The sequence below is a fragment of the Mobula birostris genome, chromosome 3 (assembly GCF_030028105.1).
Source record: "Mobula birostris isolate sMobBir1 chromosome 3, sMobBir1.hap1, whole genome shotgun sequence".
In the NCBI taxonomy this organism is placed as follows: domain Eukaryota; kingdom Metazoa; phylum Chordata; class Chondrichthyes; order Myliobatiformes; family Myliobatidae; genus Mobula; species Mobula birostris.
Window position 1 is genome coordinate 14,698,411 of NC_092372.1, and position 20,102 is coordinate 14,718,512.

A 20,102-nucleotide genomic window follows, 5' to 3' on the forward strand; every position below is an offset into this window, starting at 1 on the left:
CACCCCTAACCTATGATGTCTAATTCTAGTCTCACTCAACTTCAGTGGAAACTGCCTGCTCGCATTTACCCTATCTATACCCCTCATAGTTTTGTCTACCTCCATCAAATCTTCCCTCATTCTTCTACACTCCAGGGAATGAAGTTTTAATCTATTCAACCTTTCACTATAACTCAGATCCTCAAATCCCGGCAACACCCTCGTAAATCTTTTCTGTACACTTTCAAACTTATTGAGACCTTCTCTGTAGTCTGTAGGTAGGTGACCAGAACTGCACACAATGCTCTAAATTTGGCTTCACCAACGTCACGTACAGTTACATTTTTCCTTATTCAATATGAGTCGGCGGGAGGAGAGAGAGCAGCGCGCCACGCGTGCGCAGTCCTCCGGTGAAAAATGACATCGTATTCGTTAAATAGGGGCCGTGGACAATTCTGATTTGATGGAGACGGACGTGAATGTACAGAGGAACATCTGGAGAAATTTCTGAAATGCCAGTTCGCTGCTGTCGTTACTGCGCGGTCGGGAATCTTCCGGAGGAAAGGCCTCAAAATCCTTGGCTCTGCCTGCTGTTGCCGACTGACATCGAGGTCGAATCATTCGGACAGAGATGGCGCTCAGTACTCGGTGTTGGAGAGCTGATCGGAGGCTCGAAGTTTTCGGATGACTCAGATTCGGACTGTGGTCGGGAATGGCAGGGAGAGTTTTTCTTCCTTCTCCCGTCTGCGTGAGATGTGGGACATTTGAGAGACCTTGAACTTTTTACTGTGCTCATGGACTTCTTCATCAAGTTATGGTATTGTTGCACTGTTGTAACTATATGTTATAATTATATGGTTTTGTCAGTTTTTTCAGTCTTGGTCTGTCCTGTGTTTTGTGATATCACACCGAAGGAAATACTGTATCATTTCTTAACACAGGCATTACTAAATGACAATAAAAGAGGACTGTGTGTCTTCATAATCTAATCTATTGTTTGGATTATTTTCCTTCCCTCAATTTCTGTATTTAAAAAACAAAGCCTTTCTGTCCTGTGTTTCATAAGACCATGAACCATGGGGATATAATTAGGCCATTTGGTCCATTGAGTCTGGTCTGCCATTTAATCATTTAGAGATATAGCGTAGAATAGGTCTTTCCAGCCCAATGAGCACTGCCCAGTGACCCACCTATCTTACACTAGTCTAATCACAGGACAATTTACAATGGGACCAAGTAATTCTCCATCTCAACCTCACTCTCTGGCCTCTTCTCCATATCCTTTGATGGCCTTATTAACCAAGAGTCTATAAACCTGCACTGTAAATATATCTAATGACTTGGCCTCCACAGCCGTCTGTGGCAATGAATTTCACAGATTGACAACCAGTAAATTCCTCCTCATCTCTGTTAGGAGATGATGATAAGCTTCTGTGGAGCTTCAAGTCATCCTTTGCTCAACTAATCAATTAAGTCTACAAGCATATTTTTCTATCACCCAAAATTTCACTTCCAATATCCCTGAATCCATGAATATTGCAGCAGTCTGCGACACATCTTGTCTTACGCCGAGTGAACACACGAGGGCAGTACCAACTCCAGCATGGATGCAGTGAGCGCTACCCTGACTCCGGTGGAGCACACTGACTCGGACGCATTTCTCCTGGACACCGCGGTGAGGCCTCGTCCTTGCAACGTTCGAGGCCATGCAGCTCCCTCACCATTCACTAATAAAACGGTGAATCGGACCGCAGCATTCCACATTACCAGTGTCCAACAGAGTCATGCAACCACAAGCAAAGTGACGTCGCAAGTCAAGATGACCACATCTTGTTTAACTGCACACTGCCTTCATGTACAACACCTCTCTGACGTTGGCTGCAACGCGATCCACACCTAGTCCAGCTCCTTCAGTTTCCCCACCAATGGACAATTTGCTGATGGCATAGACCTGCAGTACCTTAAGTTCGTAATATCCAGCAGGGTCTTGTGACCATGGTAAATGTGTTTAAAAAAAGACAGTAACACCTTTGCTTGGGACTGTAGAAGATGCTGTGTCCGAGCACACCGCCATCTGACTGGGCTCCATACGCGAATATAATCTTGTGGTAGACAATGACAATACGTGCTAACTTGCTCTTCTTTCTATGTTGTAGAGGCTTGGCTGCAAGGACATCTGCCTCAGGCAGGTGCTATCGTGCCAATTCCCAAGGCTCACATATTGTAATTGGAATGTATAATTGCCATATCTTTTTCCTTGTCAATGGATCAGTTCCTCCTAGTTCCTACACAGCTGCATTGCGACATCACTACCTTCGGAGTGAAATGTGATTGAGTCACCAATGTTTTAGGCAAGCCCTAATATTCTTCATGTAATTCATTTTTCTGCAGCTTATGATACTTGCATCATACCACTGCACAGAGAAGCTTCTCAGAGGAGGGCATCAGATAGTGTTGCAGTTAACACTATTACAGTGCCGGTGATCAGGGTTCAATTCCCACCACTGTCTGTAAGGAGTTGATACACTCTTGCCATGTCCATGTGGATGGTCCGGTTTCCTCGCTCATTCCTAGCACATACAGGTTAGGGTTACCAAGTTGTGGGCATGTTATACTGCATCCATGGGCTGCCCCCAGCACACATTCAGGCTGTGTTGGTCATTGACGCAAATGAGGCATTTCACTATGTTTCGACGTACATGTGGCAGGTAACGGTAATGTTTATAAACTAGCAGGGGAAATGGATGCTGGTATAAGTAAAGCAGAAAGGAAAATCAAGGGAACAGTACAGGCAAGTAACTAATAAATAACCAATTAGGTTTGTCACCTAAAACACTCGAAAACTTCTACAGATGTACCGTGGAAAGCATTCTGACAGGCTGCATCACCCTCTGGTATGGTGGGGGAGGGGGAAGCTATAGCATGGGATCGATAAAAGCCACAGATTGTAAATTGTAAAATTAGTCAGCTCCATCATGGGTACTAGTCTCCGCAGAATTCAAGGCATCTTCAAGCAGCGATGCCTCAGAAAGGCGGTGCCCATAATTAAGGACCCCAATCGCCCAGGACGTGCCCTTTTCTCATCGATACGGTCAGGAAAGGGGTACAGAAGCCTGAAGGCACATACTCAGCAATTCAGGAACAGCTTCTTCCCCTCTGCCATCCGATTCCTAAATGAATATTGAACCCATGAACACTACTCACTTTTCTTTTTATATTTCTGTTTTTGCACTACTTTAATTTAACGATTTAATTTTATATATATAGTTCGAGCCCCAGCTGAGGCAATACGTGTTGTGTCCTTGAGCAAGGCACTTAATCACACATTGCTCTGCGACGACACTGGTGCCAAACTATATGGGTCCTAATGCCCTTCCCTTGGACAACATTGGTGTCGTGGAGAGGGGAGACTTGCAGCATGGGCAACTGCTGGTCTTCCATACAACCTTGCCCAGGCCTGCGCCCTGGAGAGTGAAGACTATCCAGGTGCAGATCCATGGTCTCGCAAGACTAACGGATGCTTTAAAATAAATAATATAATAAAGGCATCCGTTAGTCTTGCGAAACCAAGGATCTGCGCCTGCACACACACACACACACAGTGGCATGCAAAAGTTTGGGCACCCCTGGTCAAAATTTCTGTTGCTGTGAATAGCTAAGCCATTCTCTTTTCATCTTCGGCATTTTTTTTTTAACGACAGCGTGATGTTTGCTTCCAGAATTTGTTGGTATTTAACTGAATTCATTCTTCCCTCTACCAGTAAGTGTTCCCCATGCCACTGGCTGCAACACAAGCCCAAAGCATGATCGATCCACCCCTGTGTTTAACAGTTGGAGAGGGGTTCTTGTCATGAAATTCTGCACCCTTTTTTCTCCAAACATACCTTTGCTCATTGTGGCCAAAAAGCTCTATTTTAACTTTATCAGTCCACAGGACTTGTTTCCAAAATGCATCAGGCTTGTTTAGATGTTCCTTTGAACCTTTTGAATGCATTGGTGGTGTAACCATCGGCCAATATTGTCTTGGTTTAGTGATCAATTAAAACCAAATTTCCTTTGCAAACTGCTTAAACCATCAAATTAGGCTCATGATTCATGACAGATGAAGCAAAGGATGGGATGGAAATCAACTTGGCATGGATGCCCAATGTGCAAGATCTTCCATTCTATTTGAGAAAATTCCTCATGTTAGAACAAAATATTTTGCTGCAGGGAAAATTATTCCTTGACAGTAGTGAGAAACACTTGTTCTAGTTAAAGTATCACAGCAGAATAATAATATATTGTATTTTCTTCCAAATCTTTGTATGATACCATCAACTGAGACATTTCAGAATATACAATGTTCTATTTCATAATCAGATTACTGCATGAAACACTGAAGTTTCAAACCTGGAAAATGTTTGTATTTGATATCCTTTCTGATAAATAACAATTTGGCATAAATAGACCTCATTTAGGCTTCTAAATGATCATAGAAAACTGTACACAGAGTGACTGAATACTTGTCAAATATATTTTCTATCTAAAAGCATATACATGCTACAGCATCAGAAAGGGACCAGAGAAGGGTGATGAAATTAATCAAAGGAATATGAGAAGTGTTGTAGGGCTCTGGGCCTGTACTCACTGGAGTTTGGAAGAAGTGGGGGGGGGGGAGATCTTACTGAAACCTATCAAATATTGTAAGGCCAACATGGCGTGGATGTGAAGAGGATGTCTCCTATAGTGAGGGAGTCTAGGACCAGAGGGCAAGTTCAAAGTTCATGGTAAATTTATTATCGAAGTACATGTACGTTATCTCTATCATTCTATGTAATTAAATTTGAAAATTGAATTTAAAATTTTTTTTAAAAGTACATATATGTCACCACATACAATCCTGATACTCATTTGCTTGTGGCCATACTCAATAAATCCATAAAAGAATAAGAATCATAATAGAATCAATGAAGGACCACACAAACTTGGGCACTCAACCAGTGTGCAAGAGATAACAAACTGTGCAAATACAAAAACAAATAAATAATAATGTCAATAAAATTAATAATAATTTATTATTAATAGAAATGATAATAAGTAAGCATCAAGAACAAAAAATGAAGAGCCCTTGAAAATGAGACCATAGGTTGTGAGAACATTTCAGTGATGGGACAAGTTTAGTTGAGTAAAGATAACTCCTCCAGTTCAAGAGCCTGATGACTGAAGGGCAATAACTGTTCTGAAGCTGAGGCACCTGTACCTTCTTCCTGATGGCAGCAGCGAGAAGAGAGCAAGTCCTGAGTGGTGGAGTTCTCTGATAATGAAAACTACTTTCCTGTGACAACACTACATGTAGATGTGCTCAGTAGTGTGGAGGACCTTACCCATGATGGACTGGGCTGTGTCCACTCCTTTTTGAGACACAGCCAAGTCGTTGGGTATACTTAAAGCGGAGGTTGCTCAGTTCTTGATTAGGCAGGATGTCAGAGGTTATGGGAATAAGGTAGGAAAATAGAGTTGAGAAGGATAATGGAATTTCAGAGCAGACTTGATGGACCAAAGGCCCGAGTTCTGCTCCTACATCTTATGGTCTAAACAACAGGATTTATGTTAATAGTTCTATTCTGACCATCAAGTACCCCAACTATATTGAATTTTTCCAGCACCTGGTCTTTAGCCTTGTATACTTTAATGGTTCAAGGGATTTTCTGTTTCTATTTTCTACTTCCATTTTCTATTTCTTTTAAGTAAACAAGTCTTATTTTAAAATAACTACCACAAGGGAAAGTATTGCTCACGATTTGGAAGTACTAGCTCACATCTGGACATGATTGCTATTTCCAAGTATTTATGGTGAATAGGTAAGATCAGCTATGCACAAAAGTTCAAGCATTAATCGTGACAGACCAGATTCTGAAAGTTATAACCTCTTAAATCTTAAGATATGTCTTCTTTTGAACATTGGTTCTCAGTCTTTATGTATAGTTTTTCATAAGTTCTTTATTTTCTTGTAAATTACTGAAAGAAAGTGGTATATGGTGACATACACGTACTTTGATAGTAAATTTACTTTGAATTTTCTCAGAATGAAACAGAAACAGTGACAATAGCAGCAGTTGTAGGAGCATGTGACTGTTCAAGCCTCTCCTGTCATTCAGTACAATCAGGGATAGTCATCCAAATGCAGTTCCCTGTTCCACACTTCTCACCTTATTCTTTGATCCCTCTTACCACAGAGAAATATCAAAATTTTGATTATATTTAGCAATTTGGCTTCAATTAAACAGTGGTAGAGAATTCTTACGTTGCCAGAAAGAAAAAGTGATCACTTAAAAGAAAACCTCCACGAACCGCAGGGGGCTTGGAATCTGGAGAAACTCATTCTAGTTTTGAACAATGCACACATTCCACTGTGGACTATGCTTGTCGAAACCAGTTTCTCTGACCTTATAGGAAAGGCTGATTGTTTGTGAAGAAACCCAACCCAGTTATTACTTAGGGCTACATGCACTGATCCAGAGTTTCAACATCATAGTGTATTCTTTGTGTCTTAAAAACATAAAGCAATCAGTATTCCTCCATCTCCTGCAAGACAGTAAAAGGCCACTAATTCTAAATGGTGCACTATGAAGTATTACAAACTCGGAGTCAATCTTCACTGCACTTGTAAGCTTCAATATTAAAGAAATGTTTATTTTGAGGTTACACAAATGAAAGCACAAAAAATCATCTTAAGTATCGAGTTAATGAAATATCTTGCAGATTTTCCCAGAGCACATCTGACAGAGAGAAATGGAGAGGTGGATATTTTCCATTATTTCACAACTATTAAGCAGTGAATGAGATACACAGGTGCTTCACCCCTTGCTCTAATCGCTTTACGCTCAAGACCATGACTAAGCACAGCTCCAATGCCATATTCAGGTTTGACAACTCAAAAGTGGCAATGAATCAGGAGAAATATGGGAGAGAGAGATTGAAAATCTGGCAGAGAGGTGCCATAACAGGAATCTCTTAATGCCAACAAGACCAAGGAGCTCATTGATGACCTTAGGAGGAGGACCAGAGGTGGAGAGGGTCAGCAACTTTAAATTCCTTGGTGTTACTACTTTGGGGGACCTGACCTGGGGCCCAGTGCAATTATGAAGAAAGCCCAGCAGTGCGTCTACTTCCTCAGGAGTTTGTAGCGATTCAGCGTGACATCTAAAATTTGGACAAATTTCTATGGATGTTTAGTGGACAGTATATTCACTGGCTGCATCACAACCCTTGAACAAAAAAATCCTATAAAGTAGTGGATACAACCCATCCTGTCATGGTTAAAACCATCTCCACCATTGAGCACATCTACACAGAATGTTGTCGCAGGAAAGCAACCTCCATCGTCAGGAATACCTGCCTCCCAGGACACGCTGTCTTCTCACTGCTATTACAAGGTCCTCAGGACTCACACCACCAGGTTCAAGAACAGTTATTACCCCTCAACCATCAGTTTCTGGAACCAAAGGGGTTAACTTCACTCGCCCCATTATTGAAATGTTCCTATTACCCAAGGACTCACTTTCAAGGACTCTTCATGGCATGTTCTCAATATTTACTGCTTATTTACTTATTATTATTATTTCTTTCTTTTTGTATTCGCACCGTTTACTGTCTTTTACACACTGGTTGAACGCCCAAGTTGGTAGTCTTTAATTAATTCTATTATGGATATTATTCTATTATGGACTTATTGAGTATGCCTAGGAGAAAATGAAACTCAGGGGTTTCATTTACGGTAACATATACTTTGAACTTTTGAAATACATCATTTGTGTCAAGTCAAATCAGTCAGGATAGTGCTGGGCATCCCATAAGTGTCGCCATGTTTTTGGTGCCAATGTAGCATGCCGACACCTCTCTAACCATACAGGACCACAAGTGAGAGGTGCAGAATTAGGCCATTCGGCCCATCAATTCTCTCTGCCATTTGGCCCATCAAGTCTGCTCCGCCATTTTATCATGCTTGATCCATTTTCCCTCTTAACTCTATTCTTTGGCCCTCTTCCATAACCTTTCACACCCTGACTAATCAAGACCCTATCAACCTCCACCTTAAGTACATCCAATGACCTAGCCTCTGCAGCCATCTGTGGCAATGAATTCCACAGATTCACCATGCTCTGGTTAAAGAAATTCTTCCTCACCTCTGTTCTCAATGAACGCCCATCTATTCTGAGGCTATGTCCTCTGGTTCTAGACTCTCCCACTATCAGAATCATCCTTGCCACATCCACTCTAGCTACGCCTTTCAACATTCAATAGATTATAATCAGATTCCTCCTTCATTCTTCTGAATCCTAGCGAGAACAGGCCCAGAGCCATTAACCACTCCCCTTATGATGGCTCTTTCATTCCTGGAGTCATTCTCATGAACCTCCTCTGGGCCCTCTCCAATGCCATCACACCTTTGCTTAGATAAGAAGCGCACATTGTATTGATCACAATACTGCGAGTGAAACCTCGCCTTATAAAGCTTCAATATTACATCAGTATTGCTTTTGTATTCTAGTGCTCTTGAAATGAAAGCTAACATTGCTTTGGCCTTCCTCACCACTGATTCTGATTTTTGAATTTTCTCCCTGTTTAGAAAACAGTCTATGTTTTTGTTCCTTCTACCAAAGTGAATGACCATACATTTCATGGCACTGTATTCCATCTGCCACTTCTTTGCCCATTCTCCTATTCTGTCTAAGCCCTTCTGCAGTCTCTCTGCTTCCTCAACATTACCTGTCCCTTCACCTATCTTCGAACTGTCAGCAAACTTGGTCACAAAGCCATCAATTCAGTCGTCCAAATCATTAATATATAACATAAAAAGAAATAGTCCCAACACCAGCCCCCGCTGAACACCACTAGTCACTGTTAGCAAATCAAAAAAGTCTCCCTTTATCCCCACTCTTTGCTTCCTGCCAATCTTCTAACGAAGCTAGTATCTTTTCTGTAATACCGTGGACTCTCAGCTTGTTAAGCAGCCTCATGCGAGGCACCTTGTCAAATGCCTGCTGAAAATCCAAGTACACAACACTCACCAACTCTCCTTGTCTATCCTCGCAACACACACAAAATTCTGGAGGAACTCAGCAGGCTAGGAAGCACCCATGTCAACAGTCAACGTTTCTGGCCAAAACCCTTCGTCAGGACTGGAGTCTATCCTACTTGTTATTTCCTCGAATAATAGGTTTTTTGTGTCTGTATTTACTAAGGAAGCTGGCATGAAATCTATGGAATTGAGGGAATCAAGTAGTGAGACCATGGAAACTGTACAGATTGAAAAGGAAGAGGTGCTTGCTGTCTTGAGGAAAAGTAAAGTGGATAAATTCCCGGGACCTGACAGAGTGTTCCCTCGGACCTTGAAGGAGACTAGTGTTGAAATTGCGGGGGCCCTGGCAGAAATATTTAAAATGTCACTGTCTACGGGTGAAGTGCCGGAGGATTGGAGAGTGGCTCATGTTGTTCCGTTGTTTAAAAAAGGATCGAAAAGTAATCCGGGAAATTATAGGCTGGTGAGTTTAACGTCAGTAGTAGGTAAGTTATTGGAGGGAGTACTAAGAGACAGAATCTACAAGCATTTGGATAGACAGGGGCTTATTACGGAGAGCCAACATGGCTTTGTGTGTGGTAGGTCATGTTTGACCAATCTGTTGGGAGTTTTTCGAGGAGGTTACCAGGAAAGTGGATGAAGGGAAGGCAGTGGATATTGTCTACATGGACTTCAGTAAGGCCCTTGACAAGGTCCCGCATGGGAGGTTAGTTAGGAAAATTCAGTCGCTAGGTATACATGGAGAGGTGGTAAATTGGATTAGACATTGGCTCGATGGAAGAAGCCAGAGAGTGGTGGTAGAAAATTGATTCTCTGAGTGGAGGCCTGTGACTAGTGGTGTGCCACAGGGATCAGTGCTGGGTCCATTGTTATTTGTCATCTATATCAATGATCTGGATGATTATGTGGTAAATTGGATCAGCAAGTTTGCTGATGATACAAAGATTGGAGGTGTAGTAGACAGTGAGGAAGGTTTTCAGAGCCTGCAGAGGGACCTGGACCAGCTGGAAAAATGGGCTGAAAAATGGCAGATGGAGTTTAATACTGACAAGTGTGAGGTATCGCACGTTCGAAGGACAAACCAACGTAGAACATACAGGGTTAATGGTAAGGCACTGAGGAGTGCAGTGGAACAGAGGGATCTGGGAATACAGATACAAAATTCCCTAAAAGTGTCGTCACAGGTAGATAGGGTCGTAAAGAGAGCTTTTGGTACATTGTCCTTTATTAATCGAAGTATTGAGTATAAGAGCTGGAATGTTATGATGAGGTTGTATAAGGCATTGGTGAGGCCGAATCTGGAGTATTGTGTTCAGTTTTGGTCACCAAATTACAGGAAGGATATAAATAAGGTTGAAAGAGTGCAGAGAAGGTTTACAAGGATGTTGCCGGGACTTGAGAAACTCAGTTACAGAGAAAGGTTGAATGGGTTAGGACTTTATTCCTTGGAGCGTAGAAGAATGAGGGGAGATTTGATAGAGGTATATAAAATTATGATGGGTATAGATAGAGTGAATGCAAGCAGGCTTTTTCCACTGAGGCAAGGGGAGAAAAAAACCAGAGGACATGGGTTAAGGGTGAGGGGGGAAAAGTTTAAAGGGAACATTAGTGGGGGCTTCTTCACACAGAGAGCGGTGGGAGTATGTAATGAGCTGCCAGACGAGGTGGTAAATGTGGGTTCTTTTTTAACATTTAAGAAGAAATTGGACAGATACATGGATGGGAGGTGTATGGAGGGATATGGTCCGTATGCAGGTCAGTGGGACTAGGCAGAAAATGGTTCGGCACAGCCAAGAAGGGCCAAAGGGCCTGTTTCTGTGCTGTAGTTTCTATGGTTCTATTTTCAACAGAGGTTTTAAAAAAGGTTTCCTCCTTTATATTACTGGCTAGCTTACCTTCATATTTAATCTTTTCCCTCCTTAATGCTTTTTAGTTATCTTCTGTTGGCTTTTAAAAGCATCCCAATCCTCTAATTTCCCACTAATTTTTGCTGTATTATATGCCCTCTATTTTGCTGTTACGTTGGCTTTGACTTCCCTCGTCAGCCACAGTTGTGTTAACCTGCCTTCAGAATACCACTTCTTAAAATGTCATAAATCCTGTGCCTTCCGAATTTTTCCCAGAGCTTCCAACCATTGCTGATCTGCCATCATCCCTGATGGTGTCCTCTTCCAGTCAGCTTTGGCCAGCTCCTCTCTCATGCCTCTGTAATTCCCCTTACTCCACTGTAATGCTGATACATCTGATTTTAGCTTCTCCCTCTCAAATTGCAGGGTGAAGTCTATATTATGATCACTGTCTCCCAAGGGTTCCTTCACCTTAAGCACCCTAATCAAATCCAGTTCATTACAAAACACCCAATCCAGAATAGCCTTTCCCCTTGTGGGCTCAACCACAAGCTGCTCTAAAAAGCCATTTCATAGACATTCTAAGAATTCTCTCTTTTGGGATCCAGCGCCAACTTGCTTTTGCCAATCTACCTCCATGTTGAAATCCCATATGACCATCATAACATTGCTATTTTGATATGCATTTTCTCTCTCCTGTTGTAATTTGTCACATCCTGGCTACTGTATGGAGTCCTGTATATAATCCTCATCAAGGTCTTTTTACCCTTACAGTTCCTTAACTCTACCCATAAGGATTCTACGTATTCCCAACTATGATCTTCTTTCAGCCATGACCCAGTGATGCCCACAACATCATACACGGTCATCTTTCTTATTCCATATACTGCACGCATTCAAATATAATACCTTCAGTACTGTATTCATTACCCTTTTTGATTTTGACCTCAAGTTACATTTCAACTCATCCTACGGAATGCAATTTAGCCCTATCATCTGCCTGTCCTTCCTCACAGTTGCACTGCACATTGCATCTACTTGTATCTAACCTGCACCATCCTTAACCCCAACACTCTGGTCCCCATTCACCCGTTAATTTAGTTTAAACCCCTCCCAACAGCTCTAGCAAACCTGCCCCCAAGACCTGCCCAAGAATAATGTACCCCCATCCCTTCTGGACAGGTTATACCATCCCCAAAAGAGATCCCAACGATCCAGAAATCTGTAGCCCTGCCTCCTACACCAGTTCCTCAGCCATACATTCATCTGTCAAATCATCTATTCTTACTCTCAATGGCACGTGGCAAAGGCAACAATCCAGAAATTGCTACTCTGGAGGTCCTGCTTTTCAACTCTCTAGCTAACTCCCTAAATTTTCTTTTCAGGACTTCCTCCAATTTCCTACCTGGTCATCCCCTCTTTAGAAAACTGTGGACCTAATCCGAGACATCCTTAACCCTGGCACCTGGGAAGCAACATACCTTTTGTGTATATCTTTCACGTCTGCAGAATGTCCTGTCTATTCCTCTAACTATGGAATACCTTATCACTAATGCAGTCACCTTCTCCCCGCTTGCCTTCTGATCCACAGTGGCAGACTCAATGCCAGAGACCTGGTCGCTGCAGCTCCCCTGTAGGTCGTTCCCCTCAATAGTATCCAAAGTGGTTTTCTTATTATGAGGGGAATGACCACAGGACTGGTCCAGTTCTCTGGACTGGTTGACTCATTTCATTTCCTTTCCCTTTCCTGACAGTCACCCAGTCTCCTGGAACTTAGCTCTGACTCCCTCTCTGTAGCTCCTATCCATCACCTCCTCAGTCTGCCATACAAGGTAGGGCTTAAGCTAATGTCCAGGCATGGATAGTTTACAGATAGTGGGCAGTCAGCCTGGGCAAGAGACCTTTGACGAGCAAGGCTCCGACAAGAGAAATATTCAAACAAAGGATTCTCGGGTGACACTTACTGTTGGCCAGTTACTTAGTAATTGAGATATTATTGGCCTTAAACATGGAGAATTTATTGGCTATCAATATGTATTTTTATAGTGAGTGATGATGGTCAATCTTTATGTTCAGTTATTCATAAGTTCTACTGTACTTTAGATTTCCTGTAAATGCCTGCAGGAAAATGAATCACAAGGTAGTATACTTTGATAATAAACTTACTTTGACTTCTATTGTGTAAATAAAGAGCTTATAAACATACACAATGTCTATATCCAGGTAGTCAATTTCTGTATAAAATGGCATTTCTTTGTTCAAACAGTTTTGTGATGGCCCATGGTGTTGTTGTTCTTCTACACAAATAAATAGTGTGGTTGAGGAACGAGCGCAAGTTTTTAAAAAAAAGAGTCCAGTTAATTGGTGACAACACCACCTCCTTTTGCACAATTTATTTTTATTGTAACTTATAGTAACTTATGTCTTGCAAAGTACTGCTGCCACAACATAACAAATTTATCAACATGTCAGTGATAACAAACTGGACTAGAATATAAAAATAAGGATGCTAGGTTGAGAATTTATAAGGCACTGCTGGTGCCTCACTTGGAATATTGTGAGCCCCTTATCTAAGAAAGGATGTGCTGGCATAGGAGAGGGTTCAAAGAAGGTACATGAATATCCAGGGTTGGATGGATTATCATATTAGGAGCGTTTGATGGCTCCGGGCCTGTACTCTCAGGAATTCAGAAAAATGGGGGGGAATCTCATTAAAACTTATTAAATGTTAAAAAGCCTCAATAGAGTGGATGTGGAGAGGATGTTTGCTATGGTGAGGGAGTCTAAAGCCACAGGGGACAGCTTCAGAATAGAGGGGACCTTCATTTAGAACGGAGATGAGGAGGAATTAATTTAGTCAGAGAGTGGTGTATCTGTGGAATTCATTGCCACCAGTGGCTGTGGGGAATAGGTCATTGAGTGTAGTTAAGACAGAGGCTGACAGTGTTTTGATTGGTCAGGACACAAAGGGATATGGGGAGAAGCCAGGAGATTAGGGCCGAAAGGAAAATAGATCAGACATGATGAAATGGTGGAGCAAACTCCACAAGCCAAATAGTCCAATTCTGCTCCTATATCTTATGGTCATGACTCTGATTCTCCTCTCTTCAGTTGTCAAAAGGTTACACTGAACGTGGTTGTGGTCTCTGTGCAGACAGACATCTGATCAGATGAGCAGATTCAGATTTATCACATTTACATGAAAAACATACAGTAAAACACGTCATTTGCATTAACAACTAGTACTGGATGTGCGGGGTGCAGAATGTCAGTGTCGCCACACATTCCCGCATCAAAATATGTCTCCGACATTTCATGTAAAAATACAAATTACATTGCCGCAAAACCACACCAGAACTTGAGTGCAGACTGCGTACGCTAATCTGCTCCAGTGGCATCGACCCCATGGATTTTCTGACTCAGTACCGAGATCACCGCGATTTCAACATTGCGTTAGACTGCCACGTTAAATTTAAAACAATCAAGCTATGTTCATTTGACTGTCTATTAGAAAATCTTGTAAGATTTCCAGCGCCGGACAACCTAATGCTAGTCAGCTGTACAGGTTAGCTTGGGACTGCTGTTCATTTCGAGAAAAAATAAGTCACTGCTCTGGCTGGATAGCACTGACCACCAGTATCACACAAACAAACACTTACCAGGAACTGACAACATGCGCCTCAAATCCACGCAACAGTTGAACTTTCCTCAGTCAGAGACAAGAACAGATTCCACTTATCTCATCTGTCAAGCTCATTATTTGTGCTTAGTTGATTATAGGCAAATTTATACTGGTCTTCTTTGCTCGGTGGTTAGCAATAAACTTATTCACGACTTTTACTTGACAAATACACCGACGATTCACTGCACAATACCACTTTCAACATACAAACCACACCTTACATTGATGTAAGGTTAACGATTCAACGTGGTTAATCATTAAGAATAAAAGATTGATCTTTTCTAAATATGGAAAGCATCAGGGCAGGGCAGAGGTGACATCTTTTGCAATACCTCCAAAGATAATGCTGTATTGACCTGAACCAATCAAGGGACTGCACCAGCACCAGGTTGGTTGGGTACAAACACACCAAGTCCCTCCATACCAGGGGACATATTGAGGGGCACAACAGCAGCTATATCATTAGGAGTATGAGGAGATCTGGTAAGATACAAAAGTTTCTACAGGTGTACCATGGAGAGCATTCTAACTTGTTACATCACCATGTGGTATGGAGGGACCATTGCACAGGCTTGGAAAGAGCTGCAGAAAGTTATAAAGATGGTCAGCCAGCTCCAGCATGAGCACTAACCTCCCCAGCATCGAGGAAACCTTCAAAAGGTGATGCTTCAGAACAGTGCAGGAATTGAACTCTAAACTGGAGTGCCCTGAGCTGTTGTCCTTCTCACCAAAGAAAGAAAGTATTTTAAAATGTATTGCCCAGGGATGAAATGGAAAAGTGTCAATTAGGTAATTACTTAATAAAAAGTGTCTTTAAAATTGTATTTTTCCTGCTTAAATTTAAACTTCCATACCATCTTTTCTGATCCTTCACATCTTAAGTAGTCCCTGATGTTGGCATAGCCGTAAGTATAGAGTGGATTATTTGCTTTTTCATCTCACTGTTGTGTGTGCAGAGTTTACATTGTGGATCAGCTGCCAATTTGCCCACATAACAAATCCCACACCTGCTTGTTAATGAAAATATCTAACTAGCCATCATGTGGCAGCAACTCAATGCGTAAAAGCACACAGACATAGTCAAGAGGTTCAGTTGTCGTTCAGACCAAATATCAGAATGAGGAAGAAGTGTGATCCAAGTGACTTTGATCGTGGAATGATTCTTGGTGCCAGACAGGATGGTTTGAGCATCTGAGAAACTGCTGGATCTCCTGGGATTGTCACACAACAGTTTCTAGAGTTTATAGAGAATTGTGTGAAAACTGAAAAAAAAATTCAGTGAGTGGCAGTTTGGTGGAGGAAAATGTCTTGTTAATGAGGGAGGCCAGTGGAGAATGGCCAGACTGATTAAAGCTGACAGGAAAAGTGACAGTAACTCAAATTACCATGCGTTACACCAATAGTGTGCAGAAGAACATCTCTGAATGCTCAACTTCAAGTTTAATTGTCATTCAAGTATACACATGAATACCCATGAACGCAGCCAAGTGAAAGAACATTACTTTGCAGTGGGTGGTCTACAGCAGCAGAGTAGCACAGTGGGATCCTCTGCTGTACCCAATAAAGTGGCCGCGAGTGCAGATTAAGTTCTCTTAGCCTGCATTGTCATTACAGTTAGGATCTGAGATGGACCTGAAGAACGTACATATTATACCTGACACAGTGTGTTTTACAGTGCAACAATTAACATGCAGTTAAAAATCATTCAACATGTCTTTGGATTGAGTTGACCATTCAACAACTTAACAAAACTGTTAGGTTTAATTTTTAAACTTTTAACTTGGCAGGCATTAGATTTCATGATACACTTTACATTACCTGCATCTTAGTCAAAAGATCTTACATTATCCTTCATTAAAGATGCAGAATGACTTCAATGGACTGTAATGGGAGAACAGAGTCCAACACTACCTACTAAACACATCTAAATTTACTTGTACCTTAACTAATTGGTCAAGAACATGCCAGCTGGAAACACATGCTTGCTCTCTTCCTATCAAGGCTTTTGGTTATTCTTTACTTAGTCAATTTTAACTACAATGTAACAATGACCTGTATTAGATTTATCACATGTACATTGAAACATACAGTGAAGTGCGAGATTTGCGTTAACAGCCAACACACCTAAAGGTGTGCTGGAGGCAGTCTGTAAGTGTCACTGCACGTGCCGGTGCCAACATAGCATGCTCACCGTGCTTGGGTGCCAGGGTGGCATAGCAGTTAGCGTGACGCGATTACAGCTGGGGTTCAGAGTTCAATCCTAGCATCCTCTATAAGGCGTTTGTATATCCTCCCCCATGGATTGCATGGATTTTCTCTGGGTGCTCTGATTTCCTCCCACAATTCAAAGACGTATGGGTTGGTAGGATAATTGGTCATTGTAAACTGTCCTGTGATTGGGCTAGGGTTAAATTGGGGGTTGTCAGGGATTGCTGGGTGGCGAGGCTTGAAGAACTGAAAGGGTCTATTCCAAGCTGTATCACTAAAATAAAAATAAAGCGCAGAAAATGCAACAACACAGGACAAACCAAGCAACAACGGTAAAACAAACTCCATTCCACCCTCCCTCTCCCCTCACCCACACGTACACACAGTCCTCTAACCCCAGGACAGGCCACCTTCAACCTCTAGCAGACAGGGGATTTTCAGACGTTGGGCCTCCAGTTTCCTCAGTGGACTCACAGAGATCAGCAGACTCAGGTCTCCAACCAAAAGACCTCAACTCCTGGATTTTCAACTGACCTTCTGACTTCGATCTTCAGTATTGACCTAGGACAAGCTGATGAAGATGAATGAGATCCCCGTGTGCGGGCCCAGACTCCATGCCTTAAGCTCCAGACTCGCTGATCACAGGCCTCCTAGCCTGACATACAAACATGCCCACATCATTGGTTTTCAAACATTGAGTGGAGGCTCGAAGCTTGGCCTGTCCTCCGATTTCCTCATATCCCTGTCCCTAAACTCTAACCCAACTCCCAAGTCCCATTTCTGCCCCCAAATACATTCCTACAAACCTAAGAATTAAAATTAGAATTAGCTTTTTTATTTCTTACATCCATCTCACAACATGAGGGAGTAAAAGTCTTTATGTTGCCTCTCCATCGCTATGTGCAAGCAATAAGGGAATCAATGTAAAAGTGTGTCATAAATCAGGTTTAATGACAAGAAACACTGAGACATCGTGCTTATGTCAACGACAGAGGAATCTTGGAGTCCAAGCCCACACCTCCCAAAAAGTGGCTACACAACTTCAGACTGCATATATATCACCATATGCAACCTGATATCTGTTTTCTTACTCAAAAAATACATACAATAATAAAAATAGCAGAATCAATGAAAGACTGCGCCACTTTGGGTGGCAGCTGGAGTGCAAAAGACAACAAACTGTGCAAATACAAAAAGAAAGAAATTATAATAAGTAAGTAATATGAATGTGAGATGAAGAGTCCTTGAAAGTGAGTCCATAGGTTGTGGGAACATTACAATGATGGGGCAAGTGACGTTGGTGAAGTTATCCCCTTTGGTTCAAGATCCTAATGGTTGAGGGGTAATAACTGCTCCTGAACCTGGTGGTGTGGGTCCTGAGGCTCCAGTACCTTCTTCCCGATGGCAGCAGTGAGAAGAGAGCTTGTCCTGGGTGGTGGGGGTCCCTGATGATGGATGCTGTTTTCCTGCGATAACACTTTGTGTAGACGTGCTCAATGGTGGGGAGGGCTTTACCTGTGATGGACAGGGGCCGTATCCAATTCTTTTTGTAGGATTTTCTGTTCAAGGGCATTGGTGTCCCCATGTCAGGCTATGATGCAGCCAGTCAGTATATACACCAAAAGTTTGTTGAAGTTTTAGATATCATGCTGAACAAGGTGGCAGAGACAGCATACAGCATGTTTAACTTTCAGTTAACTTCTTAGAGTTCAAGAGTGAGCAAGTTACGTTGCCATTTTATAAAAGTCTGGTAAGGTCACACCTGGAGTATTACAGGTCGCCCGATTATAGGAATGATGTGGAGGCTTTGGAGAGCATGCAGAGGAGGTTCACCAGGATGCTGCCTGGATTTGAAAGCATGTGTTATAAGGAGAAACATAGAACATTACAGCACAGTACAGGCCCTTCGGCCCACAATGTTGTGCCAACCTTATAACTTACTCCAAAATCAATCGAACCCTTCCCTCCAACATACCCCTTCATTTTACTTTCATCCACTTGTCTATCCAAGAATTTCTTAAATGCCCCTACCGTCTCACCACCGGATCTGGCAGCATGTTCCATGCACACATTATCGTGCGTAAAGAACTTATTCTCCATCCATACTTTCCTCAAATCACCTTAAAGTCACTGGCTGCCCATGCTGTCACCTTGTACAATTTCGCAAATCACCTCAAAACAGTATAAATGTTAGAAAGCATTGGGGAATGCTTGGTAGGGCAAGGGGAATGACAGGAAGACAGGGGGAAAGAAAGAAGAACTACAATTTATTCCTGAGTCTACAGTTTCTGCGACCAGCAACTTGTTCATCTGCAACTCGCTGGTATCTTCTTTTATTTTGTAAGAACCATACCTGTGTTTGGAAATCCTTATAAATCTTTTGTAATTCAGAAATCTTTTAATAATCAGAAATCCCCTGTATTTTAAATGTCTGATTAGAACTATTTGTCTAACTTTAAACGTGTATATTAAAAATAAAATAATTTGTGTTTAAACTTTATTAGACGGAGACATCTCCTTGGGAACCCGCCACTAAAATAGCAGGTATTGGTGGCTCGACCTCACCAAAGACACTAGAAAGTACAGTAAACTAGTCCTTGAAGGGTAGGTGGATACAGTTTAACCTCCCTAAAATGAGGGTACCTGTAAATATCTGTATCAGATAGGGCTTAAAATCTCCTTTTGAAGTAAGGGCTTTGTGAACAGTGAACCAAATACCATCACAGGGTTTGCCTACAGTGAAATAGTATGCTGCTGGCCCAAATTAGATTAGATTAGATTCAACCTTATTGTCATTGTGCCAAGTACAGATACAAAGCCAATGAAATGCAGTTAGCATCTGACCAGAAATGCAAAGAATAGTGTTATTTACAAAATAACTGCGAATAAAAAGTAAGTGCTACAGCACACAAATATAAAAGTACTGAGACAGTACAATACGGGTGCAATACTGCTTAGCGCTGTGATGTGAGGTTCAGCAGGGTCACAGCCTCAGGGAAGAAGCTCTTCCTGTGCCTGCTGGTGCGGGAGTGGAGGCTCCTGTAGTGCCTACCGGATGGGAGGAGAGTAAAAAGTCCATGGTTAGGGTGAGATGCATCCCTGATAATGCTTTTCGCCCTGCCCAGGCAGTGTTTATGGTAGATGTTCTCAATGGTGAGCAATTGGGTGCCGATAATCTGCTGGGCAGTTTTCACCACACACTGGAGTGCTTTGCGGTCCGATATGGGACAATTGCCATACCACTCTGAGATGCAGTTGGTGAGTATGCTCTCAATGGTACAGCGGTAAAAGTCCGTCAGTATCCTGGGACAGAGGTGAGCTT

The 20,102-nt window shown here is 42.1% G+C and overlaps 1 protein-coding gene across 4 annotated transcripts in view; it reads right to left on the bottom strand.

Annotated features, from left to right (window-relative positions):
* atp8b1 (ATPase phospholipid transporting 8B1) overlaps positions 1-20,102 on the bottom strand; it is a 184,079-nt gene that overhangs the window by 127,387 nt on the left and 36,590 nt on the right. Inside the window, exon 1 of one of the 4 annotated variants that reach the window (XM_072251745.1) lies at positions 14,550-14,585. The exons of the other annotated variants lie outside the window; for them this stretch is intronic. Within the exon in view, the coding sequence (XP_072107846.1) occupies positions 14,550-14,565 (16 nt within the window). The 5' untranslated portion in view covers positions 14,566-14,585. Of the gene's footprint in view, positions 1-14,549; positions 14,586-20,102 lie in introns of those variants that run through there. 4 annotated transcript variants of the gene reach the window in all.